This window comes from Mercurialis annua, linkage group LG3 (assembly GCF_937616625.2).
Source record: "Mercurialis annua linkage group LG3, ddMerAnnu1.2, whole genome shotgun sequence".
NCBI lineage: Eukaryota > Viridiplantae > Streptophyta > Magnoliopsida > Malpighiales > Euphorbiaceae > Mercurialis > Mercurialis annua.
This window is the reverse complement of record NC_065572.1, coordinates 58,363,756-58,389,527: the sequence shown is the minus strand read 5'-3', so window position 1 is coordinate 58,389,527 and position 25,772 is coordinate 58,363,756. Positions and strand designations below refer to the sequence as shown.

The 25,772-nt window shown below is 32.9% G+C and overlaps 1 protein-coding gene across 3 annotated transcripts; it reads left to right on the top strand.

Moving 5' to 3' along the window:
* The first annotated feature begins 2,468 nt into the window (after positions 1–2,468).
* On the top strand, positions 2,469–23,285 carry LOC126671238 (uncharacterized). Of its 3 annotated transcripts, none has more exons than XM_050364992.2 (22): positions 2,469–2,677; positions 2,781–2,824; positions 2,922–2,985; positions 3,443–3,554; positions 3,660–3,727; positions 3,809–3,906; positions 4,200–4,371; positions 4,663–4,891; positions 5,261–5,387; positions 7,276–7,382; positions 7,505–7,600; positions 9,553–9,681; positions 15,131–15,264; positions 17,241–17,330; positions 17,769–17,842; positions 18,982–19,171; positions 19,273–19,344; positions 20,138–20,177; positions 20,451–20,725; positions 21,939–22,116; positions 22,204–22,412; positions 22,736–23,285. In XM_050364992.2, exons 1-22 carry the CDS (start codon positions 2,627–2,629, stop codon positions 23,030–23,032), a joined length of 2,856 nt encoding a protein of 951 aa, XP_050220949.1. In that variant the 5' UTR covers positions 2,469–2,626; the 3' UTR covers positions 23,033–23,285. The 3 variants fall into 3 exon arrangements, with proteins under 3 accessions (XP_050220949.1, XP_050220947.1, XP_050220948.1); XM_050364990.2 differs by having other exon boundaries at positions 3,443–3,557; XM_050364991.2 differs by having other exon boundaries at positions 2,470–2,677; positions 3,443–3,557; positions 7,508–7,600.
* The last annotated feature ends 2,487 nt before the right edge of the window (positions 23,286–25,772 follow it).

The following is a 25,772-nucleotide window of genomic DNA, read 5'->3' as shown; positions in this document are numbered from 1 at the left end:
AACTTCAAGTTATTTTCTTTAACTAAATACTTTTGCATTAATGATATTTTTTTTAATAATTGAAAATTCTTGGCCGGTAACTGCCACCGGAGAAGGAGAGTATTAACTACAACTGGTAGATGGTTAAATTCCATCACCTTCATTATGTTGTTGCCCCTGCCATTTACAATTGCGGTGTTTTTGGACTTCTTCGTGTGACAGTGATAGAGTTAGCAACTATGCAATTATCATATTGTGCTTCAAAAGTGAATGCTGTGAAGAAATGAAAATTGTTGTTGTCTAAAATCGAAAGTCGGACTGTTGTTTCAAAACAGATAATTTGTGATTCTATTATTCTCTTTTTCTCACTAAATCTAGATTATAACAACAGTTACATGTATTATTCGTGTGCTTAGACTTTCTTTTATTTGATTTTCATTAACGTCAAGTATATAATTTATAAAGACACATCATATTGTTTAATTAATTTTAACGGTTATCCAACAATGAATATGCCAAAAAATCGTTAAAGGCAACTGGTCGAGCCCTATTCAGTATTATATTTTAAAGATAACAATTTTTTTCTGAAACACCATCACTAACTATTGATTATTCATTGTTTTAGTTTTTTTAACTCATCATTCAACTGGATTAAAATTCATAATTTTTTTTCTTTTTTTCAATTTTATTTTTGCATTGCATAACTTGGCCGTGAAATGTTGATGGGTATGATTTTGATTATTTGTTGTAGAACATTTTTCGATAACTATTTCATATGTCAAAAATAAAAACTGGTTCTTAACTTGTATTAGTTGATAGTGACCAAAAAATGAGAAAATGTGTTTTTAATTTTCATTTTTGAATTCATATTTTATATATTTTATCATTCATTACTATTAATCAAATGCACAAATATCTTAAACTATGATAAGGCGAATACTAACGAGGATATTGAATATATTGGTGTGCTCCTTGTGAGATTATTGTACTCCTTGTGAGGTTTTGTACTCCTTGTGAGGTTTTGTACTCCTTGTGAGGTTATTGTACTCCTTGTGAGGTTTTATACTACCTGTGAGGTTATTGTAATTCTTGTGAGGTTCTATACTTCTTGTGAGGTTATTATATTTCTTATGAGGTTCTGCATTAATTTTTTTTGATGAATGAAAATGAATTAAGAAGCCTCGAGAAAAGGCAAACCAAAACTTGAAATCAAACCGCTAACGAGAAAGGCAAATAGTATATCCAATAACCTTGTATGGTCATGATACTTCTTATCAACGTAATTTGTTGGTAGTAATAGGTTGGAGAATACATATGCGTAATCACGGACCATAATAATTTCATTTCCATTTAGGTGTTTCTTTTCTCTTTGTGGGTGACTATATCACTTAGTTGATTTATTATTTTGTAGAGTTTTTAATTTTTTTTGTAAGAGGGGCCTCCCAATCGGCCCATCTAACTCCTATTTTCGATAGGTAATTCAGAAGTCTCCTACAGCATCAGGTATGATTACACTAAACTATTATTTTATTTTATAAATAAATAAACAGGTATGCTATGATAGGAAACCTTTCGGGATAGTTTTTCAATCTACGTTACTACATGATGCAATAAACTCACAAGGTACTACTATAACATCATATCATTTCTACCAACGGTACGTGTCTTGGTCATCTTTAATATTGTCATTTTATTTTATCGTTCTACCGTTTGTTTAACAAATTATTTAAACTTTGGTTTATCTAAATTTGTTAAATGGATGTGTATTTGGATGACTCGTATAGTAGCTACAAAGTCCACATATTATTATTTGTTTAAAGAATGGCTCATTTTCTTCATGGGATGGTCATTCTTCCCTATCTTTATATATTGTTATCTCTGGCAAAAAAAAAAAAAAGGTCAGATCTCACTACTATAAAAAGAAACTGAGGTATGTCTTTACACAGAGATTCAAAACACTCTTTTCCAGTTTAAGCCTAAATTGATTTAAGCATCGGAGAGCTGAGGTATTTAATTTATTTTTTATATAAATTATATAAATTTACTCACTTTATATATCTTTAAAACAAAAAAAATTAGTAAATGTATTTTTTCAAAAAATTAAAAATGTTATTAAATATTAAAAATTCAATTGAAGTCATTAAATTTTATAGTGATATAATTCTTATTAATATACATATTTAAAAAATTAAATGTTAGAATTAAATTAAATTTTACTTTTTTTTTAAATTAAATTCGTTAATTTAATTGACTCACACCAAAGTTAAATAAAAAGACTAAAACACTAACGAAAATAAAAATGAAGGATCCAATTAGTTGTTTTTAAATAATAAAGACGGGAAGCCTGAAATATGACAATATATGAGGATTAATTTGCTCTAATTTTAAAGTAGTAAAAACTCAAATGTCCTTAAAGTTGAATAGTAGGGATCTTTTTGTAATTAACGTATTGTCTTTTCCAATAATCGTCTTCCATAACTGTAAAATTAAAATCTTTTCATATTGAAAAATAAGCAGAAAACGGATCTTTACTGTTGCAGTGTTACTCAATCAACCAAAAATTTTAATCAATTTTACTTTTTTCTCTTTGCATATTTTTGCTTATTAATCTCTGAGTGACTCAGTTTTGCAATCGGTATCTCTTTTAATGGCATCCACCAGTAAAGTGGAGCCATCTGGAGAATACGAAGAGGAGGAGGTTTGTTTCTCTATTTCCCTCTCCATTTCAGTTTTTTAAATTTAGGTTTCGCATTGTCAAATTTTAATCATTAATTCGTAATATCTAAATTTCTGATTGGCAGCTCGAACGATTTGATGATTTTACACTCGCATCTTCATGGGAAAGGTAATGTGTCTATAAAATTTATTTTGTTTATTTAAGTTTCTTGATTAAAATTTGAATTATTTTTATACTTATTATTTTGTAATTGTTGCTATTCTAGGTTTATATCAGAAGTAGAGGCAGTTTGTCGGAAATGGCTAGCTGATGGTCCAAAGAATTTATTGGTATGCTCAATGCTCATTTCCATAATTCCATTGCTGTCTATATGCGTTTTAATTGCTCAGTCGAATTGCATTCCGTACCCGTAGCACGGATACGGACACGGAAAACGGGACACTTGGACACGGACAAGATTTTAAGGGTTTCTATGTAAAAGATGAAGTTTCGTGTCCGAAACATCAAGTGTTTGACACATATCCGAAACGGGACACGTTGATCGAATGAAGTGTCCGTGCTACCTAGCCGGTAGATAATCGGTGATTGGGACTTAAAAGGAAGCAATGTTTGGAGTGAATTATCATGTAAACTTTGCTTGATTTTTGTTTCTTTCAATTGTTTTTATTCCTTTAAATTTAAAAATTGAAAGGATTGAATTCTTGCAAATATAGATTTGATGAAACAGAATTTCTATCTTCTGGCCGTTGCCCCCTTACGGATTTCTTTATTGTAATTTTGTTGTAGAAAAAAGGTGCAGTGCAGTTGGAGTTCTCACAGGACCTATATAAGGTCAAATCTGAGCTGAAATATGCTATGAAAAGCTATAGCATGGATTATTATTTTCAATTGGACAATAGTGGTACTTACGACATTTTATTCTATCCATTTTTTCCCATTTCTAGGAGAATAATTTCCAGCAGTTTATTTCTTTGATATTTTAAATGAAATCTTGTTGGCACAGGTGAAATAGCAGATTGGGATTGCACCTTGCATGATTTGCAGTTGTGCTTTGGTGTAAAGGGATTTCTGGTATGCTACAATGTATAATTTGCTCAGTTTGTAGTGAGATTTGATGCTTTCTAATTCTAAAAATTATGTTTGGATCACCAGGTGATTGCTCCTCAGAGTGCCAGTGGTGTAGTTCTAGATGCACCCGAGGCTAGTAAGCTCCTAAGTGCAGTTGCAATTGCTTTGTCAAATTGTTCCAGGTTGGGTTTCAATTTTCAAGTTGAAAACTTCTTGTTTTTGGATTTTTATGAAACATGATGGTAGATAGGACTATCAAACAAAGGTTATCAGGTTGATCCTGGCATATTGTCTTCTTGCCTATTAGACAAAATATATGCTTTTATCATTATGTTCAGAGTTGGTATTTGCAGAACATAAATGCTGAACAACTTTTTGCAACAGCACAAATATGCTGCCCATATGTATCTGCAGCTAAATTTTTCTGTCCTATAGGCCAGACAAGATTCTAATGTTTTGTACTTGGCAACTGCAGCTTGTGGCCAGCATTTGTTCCAGTTCATGCTCCCTCTCGAAAAGCTTATATTGGAATTCAAAATATGGGAACTGTTTTCACTAGAAGGTTCGAAGCAGATCTTATTGGTAGCCAAGTTCCTATAAAGCTTATGCATTTGGAAGGCTTATACGAGTTATTTGTTTCCAAGTTTGTAAGCTTCCTTCACAGTTTACTACAATGATCTGTATATGGTTTCTCTTTTTCACTGTTTTACGAATTTCCCGATCAGCCTAATTATTCTTGACTTGTAGTTCCTTTGACTGCATTGATTTATAATTTTTTTTTTGAAAAAAAACTTCCAACCCTGCAAGATAAGTGGTATCTTGTCTTCTTCAACCCAATTAATCCGTTTATTTACAAGTTTGTAGAAATGAGTAATATGTGTTGCCACTTTTAGGTTCCCGACCGTAGAATAATGTTTTTTATGTGTTTGGTGATGTAGGCTTATTCCACACTGGAATATACAGCACGCCTTTTCAAAGTTCATTTCACAATGAAATCGACATACAAAACCATTCTCAGTGACGATGATGATGAAATCAAGAGTTCTGCTGCGGAAACTGAAGAATCTCTGAGAAATCATGGTGGTGATGCTGACACCCGCAATGGTTCACAATGGGATGATGATTGTCCTTGGAGTGAGTGGTATTCTGCAGAGGACCCAGTAAAAGGTACACTTGGATTCATAGTGGATATGAATTTCCTTGCTACATATTTGTTATTGTGTGAAATTGTGAATTCTAGAGGTTAAAACTTGCTGGTAAAGATATGTTTCCCTACCGTTGTCTGTTTACATCATTAATTCATTATGTAGAGTCTTATGTTTATGTCGCAAATGGCTAAACAGAAACATTATCCTTATTTTTTTTAGCATGAACGTGTAGCTTCTGGCTTGTAGCTTCTTAATGATAATTTTAGTTCTTTCTGTTACTTGGACTAGAGATGTGGAATTGCTGGCATATTAGTCCTCGAAATTAGCATAAGCCTTTCAATTCGGAAATTGATTTGTTGCTTTTCCTTGATACTTTAAATATTCACAGGAGCTGAATTAATTGCCTCATGGTCAGAGAAGTTGGTTGAAAGTTCTCTTGAAATGGCTGAGTTAGAAAATGCTTCACCTCATGAAGCTGAAATGTGGACGATGCTTCCAATCTTGTCGCCAAATCTGTAAGACATGTTCCTGACATACTTATAAGCTGCTATGGCTGTCATAATTAGTTACTAGTGTCAATCACTTGCCAGATCTTGATTGTAGCACTTCCTGTCCATGCACTCTTAGTCCTTTTTTATTTTAGTTCGTTGTGAATTTGGTTAGTAGAGATTGGATAAGAAGCTAGAGCAATCAATCTTAATATTTAATTCGATCAGTCTTATCCAATGTTTTATAACATAAATGTTCATGAGATAAGGATCTTTAAATGGGTATCTGAAAAGCAATTAGGGATATGATAAGAAACTTGAGAAAATTCAAGGTGGCCCTTTAGTTCATAAAATTCCTATTCTATACTTGAAGATCCTTACAAATTTACTGCTCTTTGGTTTCTATCATTTTCAGAGAGTGGAATGGTTTTAAGAAGCGAGTTCTTGAATTTGCTCTTGTGGAGTCTGATTTTCTTTTGCATTTACTTTTATTTTGATGTTGCATCCAATTAAATTTTAATCAAAGCTTAGGATAAGGGAATATTATTTAAGGTGAAAAGAACAAGGTCTGGAACTCTGAATCCTTCCTGCTACGGCCTTATCTTCAAAAATGGAGTTCAATGAGCAGGATGTTGTTTTAGAACTAGGTGTATTACTTTAATTTTGGTCATTTTTACTTTCTTCTGTTTCCTAGAAAGGAGTTCTTTTTCTTCAGAAACAAGGTTTTCTACCATAGTGGATATTTCGCTAAGTCTTTCACTTATTTATCTTAGTTGACAATTTCGATGTTATTAGAAATGTTTTAAGAGAATATTAGGATTCCCAAATTGCTAGTGTGGGAAATCCTAATACATTTTCTAGGAAATGCAAGTTGCATTATTTTCTATATTTTCTATATCCGGCGTTTGCATTAGCAATGACTATGAAGAATTTTAGCTCATCTTTTTGGTGGTTCTTATATGTTGGTGAAGGGTCACTTTCCTATTCCTTTGGGGCCAGGTAAGGTAATTTGAGACTAAGTTAGCAACATATTGAGTTGATTATGATCTTCCATGCATTTTGTGTGGGTGTCATGGCCTATTTGGAGTTGGCTGCTTCTTTGTTTTAAAGAATTAGGCATGTCCAGGAACTTTGGAAGATTTCTTAGATGTTGGTCTTAGGATTTAACAGGAAGATATTTCTCAATGTTATGGCAGGAGAAAACAATCATTAAGAAAATGACATGATATTTTTGTTATGTTATTGGAGTATGTTTTAGTTATTAAAGCTTGGATTTTGAGGAATATAGGTTTTTCTTGAGGTGAATGGAAGAAAATTGTATGTCTAGTTTCTTGGTGTATTGCTGCTTCAGATTCAGGGACCTTTTAAAGGGATGTCCTTGTTTTAAATTCATATAAGTGCATTGGCTACTGACTACTGAAATTTGAAGAAATTGATTTCCTTTTGTTATTTGATTGAAAGCGTCTTATTCTTTCATTTTCTTTTTTGATTTATTATTTAAAAATTTCTTCAGATATCTAATCAAACAAGCTTCAGGTCAAATGCATAATGTCTAACCTTATATTCTTGAAGTTTCTAATTTCTTTTGCAATGATCTAATCCTGAAATAAATCACTTGAAGGAATTTTCTGCTATAGTCATGCGAGTATTGGGCCAAGTGATATATAATAGGTTTGAATCCATCTTGCACAAAATCAATTAGCTTGTGCTAAGTACTATTAACCTCCACTTATAAGACACTTGACTTTTTCTTAATCATTCGATGTGGAATTTATTCACATCTTTAACGGTTAGTATTTTGAAAGGGAGTCATTGGATAGAAAGTTTCATATCTTATATGGCAACCTGTATTTTTTTCAATTGCTATTTTGCAAATTCATTAAAAAGTCATCTGAAAGTATATTATTCTGTGAAGTGATAGTTCTGAAGGAAACAGAATTGGATTTGCCTCTCAATTGCACCTTTTGGTAATTGCACTGGATATGTCTTTTGCCGCTCAATTCATGGAGGATTTTGCTTCAGGTTTGAATAATATTACGTATCTCATCTTGCTAGTATAATTTGTAGATCTGTCCTTTGATTAGTCGCACATGTGGTTGATTAGAGACTTGTATTAGTCCTTTATTCTTGCTTTTTATCTGTAGCAGTTGAGAATCCAGGCTCTGAAAAGCTCAAGTCGTCAATGGTTGTACCCCCACCCACGGTAATGGATCGCGTGCTCAAAGATCTTTTTCATGAGGGTATACTGCTACTTCTTTTAAGCTTCTTTTTGTTGTGATTCAGTTTTGTTTCTGTTTCTTTGTGTTAATTTTGCAATGTTCTTTTTATGTGCTGTATACTTATCCACCGCATTGATAATGGTTAATGGTAGAAAAATTACTATCATCCCTCTGAGGTTAGGTCAAAATTACTGCTTTTATCTTAAGTTTAAAAACTCAGTGTTTAATTAAAACTTTCCTTCCTGATAACGAGACCCGGGATACATAGGCGGTAACGCCTATGTATCCCGGGTCTCGTTATCACTTCCTATACGGTGAAGAGTTTCAGTTATATAGTACCTAAGTGTCGGGAGGAAACAGTTTATTTTTGAAATTTAGGAGGAACTAGTGTTTTGTATCTAATCTCAGGAGGGTGATAGTCATTTTTTCTTAATGGTAAGATCAAGTGGTTACTTCTAAGCTACCGAGAAAATCACTAGGCATTTATTTGTATTTTTATTTATGTTTCTTTTCTTTTGTTAGTTTGTTTTCCAAAAAATTGCTTAATTTAATACGAGCATGCCAAACAAGTATTCTCAAAGTTGGTAGTTCTTTGCTTAGATTATTAATTTAGTTGGAGGAAGCAATTAGCCACCTGAAAGTACACTGTTTCATGCATTTTTCAATTGTTGAGATACCATGTCAATGCTAATAGAAGAACGTTTAATTAACCGCTCTTTCATTTAACTGAATTACTATAAGCTTCCTCCATGTCACTCTCTCTTCCTCAATATGACTCCCTCTTCCTCCATCTTTACCATTGACATTGTATTCCATAACATTTACTAATAATAAACTATTTATGCAAATAAAAAAGTTGTGAATGTACCTTTACCATTGTATTCCAAAATATTTACTAATAATAAACTACTTATGCAAATAAAAATGTTGTGAATATATGACATTTCATATATTTTCATTTGCATTCAAATATTGGAATGGAATGACAACTATATCACAATTAATTCTATCACAGCATACCAAATATTGCCCAATGTTTTTAGCAGAATTTGAAAACCTGAAGGTGGATTATCTTTTAAAAGCTGACCCCATTCTTTTTCTAGATTAGAAGCCTTGAACGAGTTCTATGCAATTATATGGGTGTTTGTCCCTATTTTGACTCTTGTATTGGGAATCATGATAGCCATACTAGTAATCGTATGGTTAGAAAGAGAAATATATGCAGGATGCAACAACGTATTGGTTGGACCTGAAGGGTTGAACTCTTTTTATAAGGTCAAAAGACAATTAAAAGTAGACATGTTGTGTCAGTTTTTTAATTTCTTTTATAACTATCAATGTAGGCCTTGAAGCTTTAACATTGATTACAATTATAGTCACCCATCCTCGACTTTCCAATACATGCATCTGAGTTAATATGGGACACTCATTTAGATTTATGTAACTGTTTCTGTTGGCTAAGAAGTTTAATAACTACCATTAAATTGAAATTTAATTGTCAATTGAGATTTTAATTGAGAAATGGAATACTCATTAATTTCATTTGCGAATTAATCAAATTAAAATGCAAGTATATAATTGCTCAAACAAAACACATCAAAATAAAAGATAACCTGATGGACATAAAGGAATAATCAGATAATATTGGAATAGGTGTTGAATATGCAAAATGCTTGTGATAGACGTGCTTGTTTGTTATGTTCTATATATATCAATATCATAAGACAAAACACATCAAAATAAAAGATAACTTGATGGGCAATTGGGCATAAAGGAACAATTGGATAATATTGGAATAAGTGTTGAATATGCAAATGCTTGTGATAGACGTGCTTGTTTGTTATGTTCTATATTTAGCGAAGTCAAAAGTTTTTACTTTTCTTTTTAGTATTGGATTGTGAAGTTGCAGAAATTTGGTATCTGACTAGTGGGAATTTTGAATTTGTTTTAAATTTCTCAATTATTTCCACCAGGATCTCGACTCCCAGATCTTGCTGCAGGTGAGCACAAGAATTCTAGAGCTGTTAAAGGTGCACCTCTGGGATCTCTTTTTGCTCAGTTTTGCCTACACTCTCTATGGATTGGGAACTGCAACATACGCGGTATGTATGAAGAATCATGCCTTATATGCACAAATATCAATGTTACTTGTTAAAACATTCCGACTTTTTTTGGACATTAGAAAATTCTTTGACTTATTCTCTTTTTAATGCAATTTCAGGTGCTTTATGTTTCATATTTAGTTTTTATTAATGTACAAAGCTTATCTAATTGATCACTGATTCCTCTTTGGAATAAATCTATAAAATGTTGTGACAAGTGAAAAATTCCCATTGTTTTGTTTTTAAAATATTTTAAAAAGATGAAGGTTACTTTAAGACGAAGGGACTTGTCTAACAATTTTTTTAGAACTACTAAAGTAAAGAGAGCACATCGAAAGAATACATCTGTCCTAACTGACCTTCCATAAAGTCATAAGCCCAAAGCTCCAGAATTCTACTATTTGTTGTCCCTAGATTCAATCTGCAATAACTTAAAGGCCAACTTCTTGAACTCCTTGAAAGTGATGCTGGTTGTGCGGGAGTTGGTGTTTCATGATCTAAGCGTCAACTTGCCTGTGAATATATTTCAAAGAGGAGTCTGGTATCATGATGCTAATTAATGGACAATATGCTATGTTTCACCTGTTTCCCAATGGGATTTTAGCCTTCCCATATGCTATGTATGGATATGTCAAAGGGGATTATGGAAACAACTAGGTTTTCTTTTTTCTATCAAACTCTACCTACTTTTTCTAAGTCCGTTACTTTTTTTACCTTCCATATTAAAAGAATTTTCATTTAAGAGTCTTGAACCAATAAACTTCTAATTTGGTCCACTTAAATGGAAATTGTTCTACCAACATTTACATTAGCAGTGACTGTTTTATTCCAATATATGATTCTGTCTGATAGCATCACTGTTTGGAGACCACAACATTGCAGAGTACTGTTCTTACAACTTTATGTGATAGTTACACTCGAAAAAAGAACAGTTAAAGTGGAAGTGGATAATGGATTAGTGAAGAGGAATATTTATGGGGTCTAAACAAGAAGCGGAAGGGAAGTAAAGAAGACTGGCTGGACTGTTAATGGTTGTTTTCATTCCCAGAATTGTAGGGGTGGCAATTATAGATGGTTGCTGGATTTTGAGTGGTGATGTAGGGTAGCTCTTGTTACAGAAGATTGGAAGAAGCATCTTCTTCCTTTAATACTTTTAGTTTTTTTATGAATTTACATGAAACTTCGAAAGATTTCAAGAATATGACCGATACGATTGATTGGTCTGTATGCCTCTCTCATTACTTTTTTGGTTGAACTATTAAGTAAAAGAAGTGTTAAAGCATATTAGGAATGTGGATATATTAGAATCAATTAGTCTATTAATTAGTAGCTAAATTATAGGCTAATTGATTATGATTGATTGTGATTGATTATTTCCTAGAGTAGGATTTCCTTCCTAGAATAGAGATTCTATACTTGTATAAATAGCCTTGTAATTGTTGAACATAATACACAACAACTTATTCTCTATCTCTGTTTATAACATGGTATCAGAGCATTATTCTAAAGAATAGGATTTTTTTTTTCTTCTGCCTAAAGAAGCAGTGTAGTAGTATTTGCAGCAGTGTTGTGTTACTGCCTAACGAAGCAGTTAGTTGCAACTTTGTCGGTCATCAACTTTGGTGGAAATTATGACGGAAAATAAAATTGTGATTTGTCACTACTGTCATAGAGCGGGTCATATGAAGCGAGATTGCAAGAAGTTGCAGGCTAAGAGATCTCAATTAATTTGTATTGCATCTACGGTTAAAACCTCTGTAAAAACGGTTACTATTTCTGCAGATGAGTATGCCAGGCTCATTCAATCTAGTTCAGTAAATGACGTTGCTGAATCAGGTAAATCTAGTACATGTCTTGTTTCTTCATCTTCAAAATGGGTCATTGATTCAGGTGCTACAGATCATATGACAGGTAATCCTAGTTTGTTCTCTAAATTTCAGTCAAATCAGTCTAGCTCTTCTGTTACTTTAGCCGATGGGTCGCAATCTTGTGTTGTTGGTTCTGGAACTATTAAACCCACGTCATCATTACCTTTGTCATCTGTTCTTAGTTTACCTCAATTATCTTTCAATTTGATGTCTGTTAGTAAACTTACTCGTACTTTGAATTGTTCTGTCACTTTCTTTCCCGATTATTGTTTGTTTCAGGATCTTATGACGAAGAAGATTATTGGTAAGGGACATGAATCCGGAGGCCTCTACATACTTGATCCAGAAATACCAAAATCTATAGCTTGCACTGGAATTGTAACTCCTTTTGAAGCACATTGTCGGTTTGGTCACCCTTCTCTCCCTTTATTAAAGAAACTTTTTCCTCAATTTTCTAGCATGTCATCTCTAGATTGTGAGTCTTGTCAGTTTGCAAAACATCATCGTCTTAGTTCTAGTCCAAGAATCAATAAACGAGCTAGTGCACCTTTTGAGTTAGTACACTCTGATGTTTGGGGTCCTTGTCCAGTTACAGCTAAAACTGGATTCAGATACTTTGTTACTTTTGTGGATGATTACTCTAGAACGACATGGTTATACTTGATGAAAAATCGTTCAGAATTATTTTCTCGTTTTACTAATTTCTGTGCTGAAATCCAAACTCAATTTAGTAAGCCTGTGCAAATTTTAAGAAGTGATAATGCTAAAGAGTATTTGTCAAACACCTTTCAAAATTATATGGTGAATCATGGTATTCTTCACCAAACTTCTTGTGTGGACACACCATCCCAAAATGGTGTTGCTGAAAGAAAAAATAGACATCTTCTTGAAACTGCTAGAGCTTTGTTATTTCAAATGCAGGTTCCTAAATATTTTTGGTCTGATGCCGTTTCTACAGCTTGTTTTCTAATCAATAGAATGCCTTCCACGGTACTATCTGGTGAGACTCCTTATCAAGTTCTCTTTCCTAATAAAACTTTGTTTCCTATTGAACCTAGGATATTTGGTTGTACTTGTTTTGTTAGAGATGTCCGTCCTCAGATAACGAAACTTGATCCAAAATCTTTAAAGTGTATTTTCCTTGGATATTCTCGTGTTCAAAAAGGATATAGGTGCTATAGTCCTACTCTTAGCAGGTACCTTGTATCAGCTGATGTCACCTTCTTGGAAAATGTTCCATTTTCTTTAGGTCCTACTAGTCAGGGGGAGGAGGATGATCTGCTAATATATACTGTTACATCACGCTCTGTACCTCCTCGTGCTCCGGCTAAGCCTCCAATAATTCAAACATATTCTCGTCGAACACAACCGTCTAATCATGTAATTACACCTACTTCAGATCCTCTAGTTCCATGTCCTGAACCAGCATCTTCGTCATCGGATCCGCCTCCGAGCGATGATCTTCCCATTGCACTTCGTAAAGGTAAGCGTACTTGTACTTATCCTGTGTCTTCTTTTGTTTCGTATGACCATTTGTCGTCATCATCTTGTTCTTTTATTGCGTCTCTTGATTCTGTTTCTGTTCCTAAGTCTGTAAAAGAGGCTTTATCCCATGCTGGATGGCGTAAAGCTATGATTGAGGAGATGAATGCTTTGGATACTAATGGTACCTGGACCTTAGTTGATTTACCTGCAGGGAAACGAACTATTGGATGTAAATGGGTGTTTGCTGTTAAAGTTAATCCTGATGGCTCTGTTGCTAGGTTAAAAGCTCGCCTTGTTGCTAAAGGTTATGCTCAGACATATGGAGTGGATTACTTTGAAACCTTTTCTCCTGTTGCTAAGCTTACTTCTGTGAGGCTATTTATTTCAATGGCGGCTACTCATCATTGGCCTTTACATCAATTAGATATCAAGAATGCGTTTCTTCACGGAGATCTTCAGGAGGAAGTCTATATGGAGCAACCACCTGGTTTTGTTGCTCAGGGGGAGTATGGGAAAGTATGTCATCTTCGCAAATCCTTATATGGCTTGAAACAGAGTCCTCGTGCTTGGTTTGGCAAGTTCAGTGATGCTATTGAGAAGTTTGGAATGAAGAAGAGTAAATCTGATCACTCTGTTTTCTATAAACAATCTAATTGTGGCATTATACTATTAGTTGTGTATGTGGATGATATTGTAATCACTGGCAGCGATTCCATTGGGATTTCATCTCTCAAGTCTTTTCTGCATACACAGTTTCATACTAAAGATTTGGGAGTGTTGAAATATTTCTTGGGAGTCGAAGTGATCAGAAGCAAGAAAGGCATCTTTTTATCTCAGAGGAAGTATGTGCTTGACTTATTATCTGAAACAGGAAAATTGGGAGCTAAGCCATGTAGTGCTCCAATGATTCCTGGTCTGCAACTTACGAAAGATGGAGAACTATTTGAAGATCCAGAGAGATATAGACGATTGGTGGGTAAACTAAATTATCTTACTGTGACTCGTCCGGACATTGCTTATTCAGTCAGTGTAGTCAGTCAGTATATGGCATCTCCTACTATTGATCATTGGAAGGCAGTAGAGCAGATTTTGTGCTATCTAAAAGGGGCACCTGGTCGTGGAATCTTGTATGGTGATCATGGTCACATTAGGATTGAATGTTTTTCGGATGCTGATTGGGCTGGATCGAAAGAAGATCGAAGATCCACCACAGGATATTGTGTTTTTGTTGGAGGTAATTTGATTTCTTGGAAAAGTAAGAAACAAAATGTAGTTTCGCGATCAAGTGCAGAATCAGAGTATAGGGCTATGGCAAAGTCTATTTGTGAGATAATGTGGATATACCAACTCCTTGATGAATTGGGTTTGCAAACTTCTAAGCCAGCTAAGTTGTGGTGTGACAACCAAGCTGCACTTCATATTGCATCCAATCCAGTGTTCCATGAGCGGACCAAGCATATTGAGATTGACTGTCACTTTATTCGTGAAAAGATTCAGCAAGGTTTAGTTTCTACAGGTTATGTGAAGACTGGAGAACAACTGGGAGATATTTTCACAAAAGCCCTTAACGGAGTTCGGGTTGATTATCTTTGTAACAAGCTGGGCATGATTAACATCTATGCTCCAACTTGAGGGGGAGTGTTAAAGCATATTAGGAATGTGGATATATTAGAATCAATTAGTCTATTAATTAGTAGCTAAATTATAGGCTAATTGATTATGATTGATTGTGATTGATTATTTCCTAGAGTAGGATTTCCTTCCTAGAATAGAGATTCTATACTTGTATAAATAGCCTTGTAATTGTTGAACATAATACACAACAACTTATTCTCTATCTCTGTTTATAACAAGAAGCAATCATAAATGTATTTTGTCTTGTCAACAACCACATTATTTTATTCACAAGATTACAGATCAAAACTGAACTAGATTGAGCAACACAATTGATGAATATACCAATTGCACATTTGAAGATACCATATAGTATAGGGGGCCTCCATCTGTATTTGGCTTTTGCAACATGAAAGTGAATTCTTTATTCTTATATTCTTTCTTCGTAATGACTTGATTGTGAATTTTTTACTTGTATGTAGCTATTGCTGTGCTCTGGATAGAATTTATTCGAGAGGTCCGTTGGTGTTGGGAGGAGTCACAACCGTTGCCTAAAATGCCTATCAGTGGTTCAGTTGACCTGTCAACCTGTTTGATTCACCAGAAATTGCAAATGGTAATAATCCATTTCTGAAAGTATTTACTTAAATTTACTGTGACCTGTCAACTTGTTTGATTCACCAGAAATTACAGAAGGTTATAATTCATATTTGGAAGTGTGTTATTTCAGTTTACTGAAAAAGCAATGCAACATTCAAACTTGGTAATTTTAGTTCTGAGCAAAAAATGCTGTGTTGTGTCTTGTTAACATTTTTACATTGATGATTATTTGCTGAATAGGGCTTTGTTTATCGTACAAATAAATTTTATAAATTAGATACCGGAATGACAATCATATATCTTAAACTGTGTAAAAAATATTCAATAAAAAAAAAATGAAGGACTGAAGCCCTGTTACTTTTTTTCATCAAAGACTGAAGAAGTTTTGAGGTTCATTGATATTGATATGTGAAATGTGCTTATCTTGAGAAATCAATAGTTTAAGTCTCTGCTTATTTCTGGTGTTTGGAGAAGATGCAAGTGTACTGAATCCATATACTGGTAACAGAACATAATGCTTGATGCTGCATTAGCATCAGTTACAGCTTCATCAACAAAAAAGTTATCAATTACACTTGTGGTTCAAGATTTTAGTTCCTAAGCCTAGATTTTCTCTGGATTGGGAGAATGATAATGCAAAATTATAAATTTTTGGAATACAATCATATTAAAATTCTATAACTTTGATCTAGGTAAGCACATCAATATCAAATTTTATTATTAGTAATTTTTATTCTAGGAGTTTTAATTTGGATTCTCTGACCGTATGTAAATCCTGGGCTTTCTTTGCGTATGGTGGTGGTGGTGCGAGAAGAACTGCGGCTGTATTATTCTCTCTTATAGACTTGTAGTCGTCTGTTGCATTAGTTATGAGAATTTACCGTTCTCATGGTAGTTCCTTTCTTTCTTGATAAAATTTCTTTTTTCATAAATGAAATTTTGTTATTAAATTAGCAGATTTGCTCCTGTTTTGTTGTTTATCACTAATTTATTATAGGTTTCTTTGCTTGGTTTCTCCAAGTCAAAAACTAAAATAGAATATTTGAGATTTATTTAGTGTCCCAATAGAATCAGTACTATACTACATTCTAGAAGCAGCACTTTTATTTAATAAACCACTTCTACCCCTTGAAACATCCTGCCTCAATTGCTAATTCATCTATTGATTTTAATAATGAACTAGTTTATTATCCTCAAAAGCGTACAGCAATTTTGTTTTTCACCGATGAATTTATACTAATTACTATTACCAGAGGAAAAAAAGTTCAAAATCCTTGAGAAAATCTTCTTTCATGTTGACAATGGATTTTCATTTAATATGTAAATATGACTCCATTTGCCTGTTTTAATTAAAGTTATATAGTTGAGGCACTAAATTGGTCATGCTTATATGTTTCTTTTAATTTTTAAGAGTCCTGTTAGGTCATAGATATTTGGCTCTGCTATGAAATTGATATACAATGTTCGAAAATAGGTAACTGTACTCTTTACTTCTCTTACCATTAATTATATTTTGTTTATTTCTAATATTTTAGTAAATTCTGTTGGTACATGTTAGATTCCATCTTAAAACCAATTGGTGTTAAGTGGAGGTGCCCAACCAATATTTAAACACATGTCCATTCACACACACAACCAATATGGGATTTCCCACTTCAACAGTACAAAATTATTGTTAGCGTCTCATTTTTTTGCACTAAATTTGTATATTCATTGAATTATTAAGGATGCTACTCTTTGTTTTCTGTATTTCATTTCTGTTGAATAGTGTTTGAGTTACTGCAAAAATTGGATTCTGTGATGTAGAATCAGGGATACATTATTATCCTTGACACTTTTTTCTTCTTTGGGAAAACACATCCTACAAGAAATGAAATAAGGTCTTAAAGATCTGAACTTTTAAAAATTATGCCTGTGTTCTTTTATAGAACTAGACCACTTATGGCGCCAACCGCTAAGGAAATCCACTTCACTTTGCGTTTTGTTGTCCAGCTTGCTATCTGCATTGAGAAGAAGTGTGAAATGAACGAAGACTTTCAAGATTGTATAGACAGCAACGATCATGCTTATGTTGATACTAAGGTGATATTGATTCTTTTGTTTTAAGCTTCTTATTAGTGTTTCTGTTGTTTCGTGTACTTCCTCCTGTTTCTTTTAAATGTCCATTTAAGCAAATGAAAAGATCCTTCATGACTAGAAAGAGTTCATATTTTATTTGCTTTCGTCAGGTTTTTTTGTCTACAAATAGATGACTCTTTTAGGATTGACTTTTATAATTATATTCCAAATTTGCCCTCATATTAAATCACTTCATTAAATAGGTAATTTAATTTATGATACTAAACTCTTCCCTAATGGACATAATAAATAGGGTTATATTAGTCTTAACATTTTTACTTTAAGACTAAAAAAATATTAGCAATTTACCTTAAAGTGACAATTAAAAGAAATGGAGGGAGTACTAAACATGGGTGTTATAGCTGACTTTAGACTTGTATGCCTGTTCAATAAAATATGCAGGGAGATAATCTAGTACGGACTGCAGCAACTGAAATGCAGTTACCCAGTAAAGAGATTAATGGGATTCGTGACAGGTGAACTAAGCAAGTGAGAACAACCTTTTTTTTTTTTTTTCCTAAATGAAATTTGGCTAGGTTCAAGGGATTAATTATATTATTCCGTTTTCACTTTTCTGCAACTTTGAAAGATTGCTTCTCGTTGCCACCATCACATCAGTCCTTGGACAGTCGAAAGAAAAACAATTAAACCCATACAGGAAAGAATTAATTTTAAAGTGGTTAGGTCTTAGATTTTGAAATTTGACTAGTTAACAAAAACAAATAAATTACAGGAATACTTGGAAACACACACACACACATATGGAGACACAACACGATTGCCTTAAAATGGTGCTCAATCATGTTCTAGACTTGGTTGTCCAGCATAAATTGTATTTCAACTATAGTATCTCTACATCTGGTTTTCAACCCAAAATCTGTTTGTTTTTTATTTATATTAACTAGTTAATGTATTTGACATTTTAGCTGTAGTAGTTTCCTTATGTCTGCTGTCCCGCACATGTCCCACAAAAAATCCAAAAACTCTCATTTCTCTCTCTCGTTGTCCAAACTGCAGATACCTCTCATCTTCCCTTGATCCCCACATGCTTTCAATATTCGAATAGCAATTATTTATTCCTAGATAATTGATAACCTATAGTTCTTATTTCAATTTAAGATTCTTTTGATCTTTTTGGAAGTGGGAAATGGATTGGTGACTTGTGCTAGTTTGAGAAGACATTGGCAGTAGGCATGGTGGTTTGCTGTGGATGCACATATTAAAAGCATTAAGTTAAAACATGGTAAAGCTGGCCATGTGATTTGGTAATTAGTGGCAAGCTAGATAATGAATTTTGAGAGAGCAAAAAACTGGAGTTATATTGATGAAATGGTTTCATCCGTAAATCTACAATTTAATTATTAATTCTAAAAGATATTATATTTCTGCTGGTGGGTTGGGTTGGTTTTTGGTTGAAAAAATCTGTTAAGTTGTTTTTCTGCCAACGTCTCTGGTTAGCAACTCTTTATAGTTTGAGTGACAATAGTTTCCCTGAAAATAACATAGTCGCTTCAATTAGATCTTTTTGTTGACATTTTTTCTTAAACTTCTAAGAGGTGATCGCCTTGTTTGTTTACTTTTGACTCGTGCGTAACTTTTACTTTTGAAAATTCAGCCCCTTGATACAGGATGGCTTGCATATGTCTGAACCACAACCACGGACATCAGAATCTATCATGAACCATCAAAATGCATTGTACAGTGATCAAAAAGCTTCAGATCGTTCCAGGAGAGGCTCGGCTGGTGTGGTTGGAACCATAATGCTTCTGAACTCATGTCAGAGCATGCATGCTCCTTTCACACAGGTTCTCTATTCTGGGCACCAGTTGAAATTTCTATTACACTTTTGTTATTTCACAAAGTTCAATAAAAAACATAACTTCTATTTTATCTGTGAATTTTATAGGATCCACCACTCATGACAGAAGACATGCATGAAGAACGAATGCAGGCTGTTGAAGTCTTTGGCAATTCTTTTGTATGTGCAATTTTTGTTAATTTTATATTCTCCAATGTAATTTTGTGTCACTACGGTTATATTTATATTAGTCAAATCACATTACTTTGGGGGTTGGGGGGGTGGGGGTAGTATTTCTGTGGCAAGGATTTGTGGGCACAAAAAATTACATTTAGTAGTCTTTTTGAGTTCTCCATATTGATAAATGGATCTGTATAACAAGATCAGAAATGTTTGGGATACTGTCTTAATGGAGGACAAATAGTACCTTAGTCACGTATTTCTATTAAATAGAATAGCCAACACTATGATTGTCAAAGTAGAGATACTTTCTTTAAATGGAAGTTGTGGTATGCTTTAGATATCAATTCAGACCCCTTCCTCAGTCCACAATGTGGAAAGAGTCATTCACTGGGAGACTATTTGTTACTTCATTTATGCAACTTTAATATCAATTTTGAACTTTTGAAGTTGAGTAGATAAAGTGTAGCATATAGAGTGTGTCTAGGTGTATGAGGGTAAACAGAAATTAATCCTGTCCCCTAATTTTAACTGCATGCCATTCTAATGAGAAAAAGACATTAAAGCATTTCATAGTTTTGATGCGACACTGAGAAAAAGACATTAAAGCATTTCATAGTTTTGATGCGACACTGAGGTGGCAGTGCTGGAATTTGTCTACTATTTGACAAAAGAAAAAGAAATCAATACACATCCCTGTCTGTTTGTTCTTAAAGTACGAGTCATAACAAACTTCTGCCTTGTATATTGCTATTGTCATCAACTGGGTAAAAATTCTTCCATTTTGTTGCAGAACTTTTCTGCTCAATTGGAGAGAGACATCTTATCATCAGGTAACGAATAAGCTTCTGATTTATTTTAACTGACTTCTAAAGTTAATCAGTGCTATACTTTGATTTGCTGTTGCTACTAACTAATAATTTTATCATCATACTATACTTCCAATACCATATTTTCCCTTTTGGGGTGTTGAATATTTTTAACATGCTTTATTCTTTCACATTCATGACTGATTCATTTATATTTTTGTCATGTTCTAAAGATGTCTGTTTCATTCCATTAATTTAAGATTCTTCAGTTAATGACTTGCGGAAATTTTGAACTAGACATGTCAGCATTTAAAGCAGCAAATCCTGGTGCTGTTTTTGAGGATTTTATCCGATGGCATTCCCCAGGAGATTGGGAGGATGATGAGACTGCAGAAAATGGACCATCTAAGAGTTCTGCAGATGCTTTGAAGAATAATTGGCCTCCTCAAGGACGACTTTCGCAACGTATGTCTGAGCATGGAAACTTATGGCGAAAAATCTGGAATGAAGTACCTGCTTTGCCAGTTTATGAGCAAAAACCATTTTTGGACCCAAAACGAGAAGGGGAGAAGGTTATGTTTCTTTCCTTTCCTTTATTTTTCTATTGCTATGTGTACTGACTAGGGAACTGGTGTGAAATATGGCTTGATTTGTTACAATTTCATCCTTGAGCATTTTAGATTTCCCATGCATAAAAGATTTAGATAGGTGTAGGTACATCAAACAAAATTGATTTATATTTGTAAATGACACAAACCACATTAGTCAGAAGTATTCATCTTTACATCTACCTAGACATTTTGATTGTCCGAGTACCCAGTCTCTTAATCTCTTAGGTTTCAGAGACGGGCGCTTAAATGTGAACATAAACATAGAAAATATAGTCTGAAAATAAAGGTCTAGGTCTGAACCAGAAATGGTTATTTTTTTCAATTCTTACATAAATGAAGTGTTCTTTTCTTTCATCTCTGGAGAAATACGATTAGTAGGGGCTAATTCAAACCCCTTAGGTAAAATAAGAACAGCCCCCACATTCTACCAATTGCGCTGGTTCAATACTAGGGGTATGCATCGGCCGGTTCAAAACTGATCGGTTTTAAAGTCCCTAAAAAACCGAACCGAAATCGAGTGGGAAAATTAGTTCGGTTTGGTTCGGTCGGTAACCGATGTATATATATGTGTATATATATTGAATATTGAAAAGACAATGAGATTTGCCATTTGGACACTGGAAAATATTGTGTAACATTTGTATATATTATATATTTGGTTTTCGGTTTAGTTCGGCTTTTTAAAAATCAAATCCTAACCGAACAAAATCAAAATAGAAACTGAACCGCACTACTATCTCGGTTCGGTTCGACAATTTGGTTTCAGTCGGTTTTTGCACACCCCTAGTCAATAGTCCAACAGTCTACGTATTTTCCTAATAGTGTAGGTGTTTTGAGAAACTTAACATCCCTTCTCCCGCTTTCCTGAATAATATTGCAGTGTTTCCAAGTTCATGCTTAGGTTATTACTTGGACGTATTGCCTGCAAACCCCGGCAAAGTAGCTCTCTTTCCTTAAGAGATCCATAAAAAGGTCAATCCTGATTGGTTAGTTATGGTGTAGTCAGTTGGATCATTAGGAAAATGATGAAAATCTTACACACTAATTTAGTAGGAATCCATGGGAAATTTTGATACCTCAGGGGCACCCATTTTATTCCCCTCTGCTCTTTTTTTGTTTTTCAGCTACCTCTATCTTTAAACTTTAAAAATAGTATTACGCATGCACCCTGCAGATCCTTCATTACTTGGAGACATTGCAACCACATCAACTGCTAGAGCAAATGATTTGTACTGCCTTCAGGGCATCAGCTGACACATTGAATCAGACTAGTTTTGGAGGATTGAAGCCGATGACAACAAAAATGGAACAACTCTACCGTACTATGGCTTCTATGTTGAAGCGTCTGCAAAGTAAGTTATATCTCCTTTTTCCTTGTTATATTTGTTTGGACTTGTGACCAAGATTTCTAAATTTTAAATTCCTTCTGTACGTGACAGCAAATACTATATCTGGAAACAGTGAGACTATTGAAGACTTAAAACGGTTGTGTGACATCTTTGAGCATGTTGAGAAGTTGCTTACACTTGCTGCCTCTCTTCACCGTAAGTTCATGCAAGCTCCACGCCTCTTTGAGGAAATCTTCGTCGAGTACTATAACTTTTATGCTCCAAGAATGGGAACAGGCTCAGTGGATGTCAATCAAAAGGTAAACTGTTTTTGAGTTGTTAAATCTATTTATAATTGCATCCATCAATGCTTTCTCTCACCTGAAGTATAAATTTTGATTTTTTTTCTTCTTTTTAAGAAAATGAACTGGCATGTGGATTTAAATTAGATTATGATAGAAAAGGGGGAAACGGATATTGATGAAGTAATTCAAAATGCAATTTGAAATTTGGTCACGTTGATCAATACTTCAAAAAGTTCAGTTATTATTTTGTACTGTAAATGAAGTATGAAAAACATGGAAAATATCCTTAATATGGATGGTAATCCGAATGGGTTTGCTCTTATGTTGTCTTCACTTAGGAGTTTGGTATGAAGCTAAAAATAAGGACGCACGAGAGACAGGCTGTATCGAATATGTTTGTGCAACCAACTGCGAATCAGTCATGGCGAAAAGTATTAAGCATGGGTAATCTACTCAACGGCCATGAGCCAATTGTGAGAGAAATAATATTTTCGATGCATGATAGCTTGAGTAACCATCATTACGCTGCTCAAACTCCCAAAGGCATTGAACAAGACATAGAGACGTATAGAATGTATATATGTGGAACCTCTAATGATCTCCGTGTAGCTCTTTCCGTAACCTCATGTGATTAATCTCTTCAGCGATTTATATTTAGTACTTTGCGCTTGTATCATTCAACTTCATCATTTTCTAAATAATGTTGTTGAATGTTTAGGCATAATTGCTGCTCTATTGGGTGCCTGAAACCTCATGGAAACCCGTGAATAGGTGCTATAATGAAGCATATTGTATAGAACTCCATTGATGTTGCTTCGAAATGAAGTTAAGATTATGTTGCTTGTGGATGATAAATTTATAATAGTTATAATTTTTTTTTATTTATAACTTTATCTAGTGTCATTCATCATCATGCTGAACATGAATGGAACTTGTAATTTTCAAGTTGATTTATGATTTTCCTACTTTCAGGCTATGCATTCATGAAAAGAATCATTGCAATTCAAGTTGTATGTAACATGATAAAGCTAGAGTTTGTTTGCTTCAAAATTATGCATCCTTTTTCTAAGTATAATTTTTAGAAAGTTAATTATTTAGAAAAATATTACTTTAGTAGTAATATCTAATTGCTTGAGTATTTTTTAAGAAGTTATATTTTTATTTTATTACATATTAAACATCATAATTTTTTTATTAGATTAAAGTAATTAAATTTGAAAATATCATAATTTTTCATATATATTTACTTAACCAATAAAAATATTGTTAGCGGATTTATTTCTCTAGTTAAAAGAAATCTGATTAACAAGCTAAATAGAGAAAAAAAAAGTCTTTTACAAGTGCAATGGGTAATTGATCTTGAAAGTTATTAAAGTTATGAGTTTTTTCATTTCACTTACTAAACTATTTTTTTCTTTTTAATCACTGGACTTTCAATTTTTTTCATTTTAGTATTTCCGGCCAAAAATGCTTAGGTGATAGTCGGAATTAATTTTTTTTTACCTGAAAACTTGCCACATATGTATAATTTAACCTAAAAACTCATTTTAAAAGTGAAATTATGTATATGTGATAACATTTCAAAGTAAAACTAGTAAAATCTGGTTGCCACATGTCAATTTCTGGCTGACTTTTAAGTATTTTTGGCCGGAAATACTAAATGATGAAAAATAAAAGTTCAATGATCAAAAAGAAAAAAATAGTTTAATGCTGAAATGAATAAACTAGAAAGTTTAGTGATGGTCAAAATCAATTACCCTAAATTCACAGTAAAATAATAAATAGGCTTAATGGCAAAAAAAACTCAAACCTTTACGACTTGTTGCAATTATATCCAAACCTTTTAATTTTTGCAATAATATCCAAATTGCATTATTTTGTTGCAATAATATCCAAATTGCACTTTTTATATGAATTTTTTTGAGTTTTTTTGTCATTTTTTGGGACTTTTACTATATAATTATACATCAAAACATAATAATAGCCTAATATCTTAATTGAAAACAACAAGTTTAGCCATCAATTTGACTATTATTGCTACAAAAAATACAATTTGGATATTATTGCAACAACAAAAATGCAATTTGAATATTATTGTAAAAATTAAAAGATTTGGATATAATTGTAACAAATCGTAAAGGTTTGGGTTTTTTTTACCATTAGGCCTAATAAATATGAGCTACACATGCTCATTTTTTTGAAAATCTATCTGCGCCAATTTTTTTTCATCCATCATTTTTTTTCCCATGTGTTCTCTTTTAAAAAATATCATGCGTTGTGCTTCGGATGTCATGTGGCAGCCCTGCACAAGTGCGTCAACTATGCATCAAATTGCTAAGCGCGCCAGTTCTACGTCAACACGTTAGATCCATAATATTTTGCATACTGATAGATATATATGAAAATAAAGTTCAAATATGTTAGAGATACATTTCACATACATAACTCGTTGCAGGGGTTGTGCTGATGCAGGACTAGCACAAGATTACACATGACATATTCTGATGTTTTGCTCTTTCATTAAGAGAGTACAAATATAAAATTTTTCATTTTTAGGAGTAGATGTAATAAATAAGACAAAATGTATTTTCTTTAGAATTATTTTATGGTTTATTCAAATTTAATTTTTTAATCTACTTACCTAATTTGAAGCAAGCTCTTAGTTTTGAGTGACTGAGCCGTTATCTACTTATCATTCTAGCAACAAACTTATTATTATTATTATATAGAAAAACGTATAATTTTTATTTTAAAAATAAGAGGAAATTACACCATTTACCAAAAAAAATGAAAATAATTATAAAAGTATATGTTGACTTTTTTTCATTTACAAAAATATTAATAATATTTACAAAAGTATAAAAAAATAAAAAATAATATCAAACATACGGTGTATACTGTGGGTATAATGTTAGTATACTAATAAACTAACATTATATCAACATTGTACCAAAATTATACCAACATTATACATACTGAGATTTTATTAATATTAAATAAAAATTTACCAAAATTACATCAAATCGTATACTGAAAATTAAATTAATAATATACCAAAATTATACCATCAGTATACCAAGAGTATACAAATTTTCTGGTTCATTACCAACTATAGTGAAAAATACACATAAAAAAAATACATGTTGTCAACTAGAAAATATATATAAAAATTTATAATCAATATACCAAAAATATACTGAAACTATTCCAATAATAAACCAAATATTATTTTTAAATTATCTGATTTATAGTTTTAATATTCCAAAATTATACCATAATTATACCGACATTATACAAATCGTACTTTTGTAATTAATTTTCATTTTTTGATACTTTTGTAATTAATTTTAAATCATTCGTATTTTTGTAAATAAA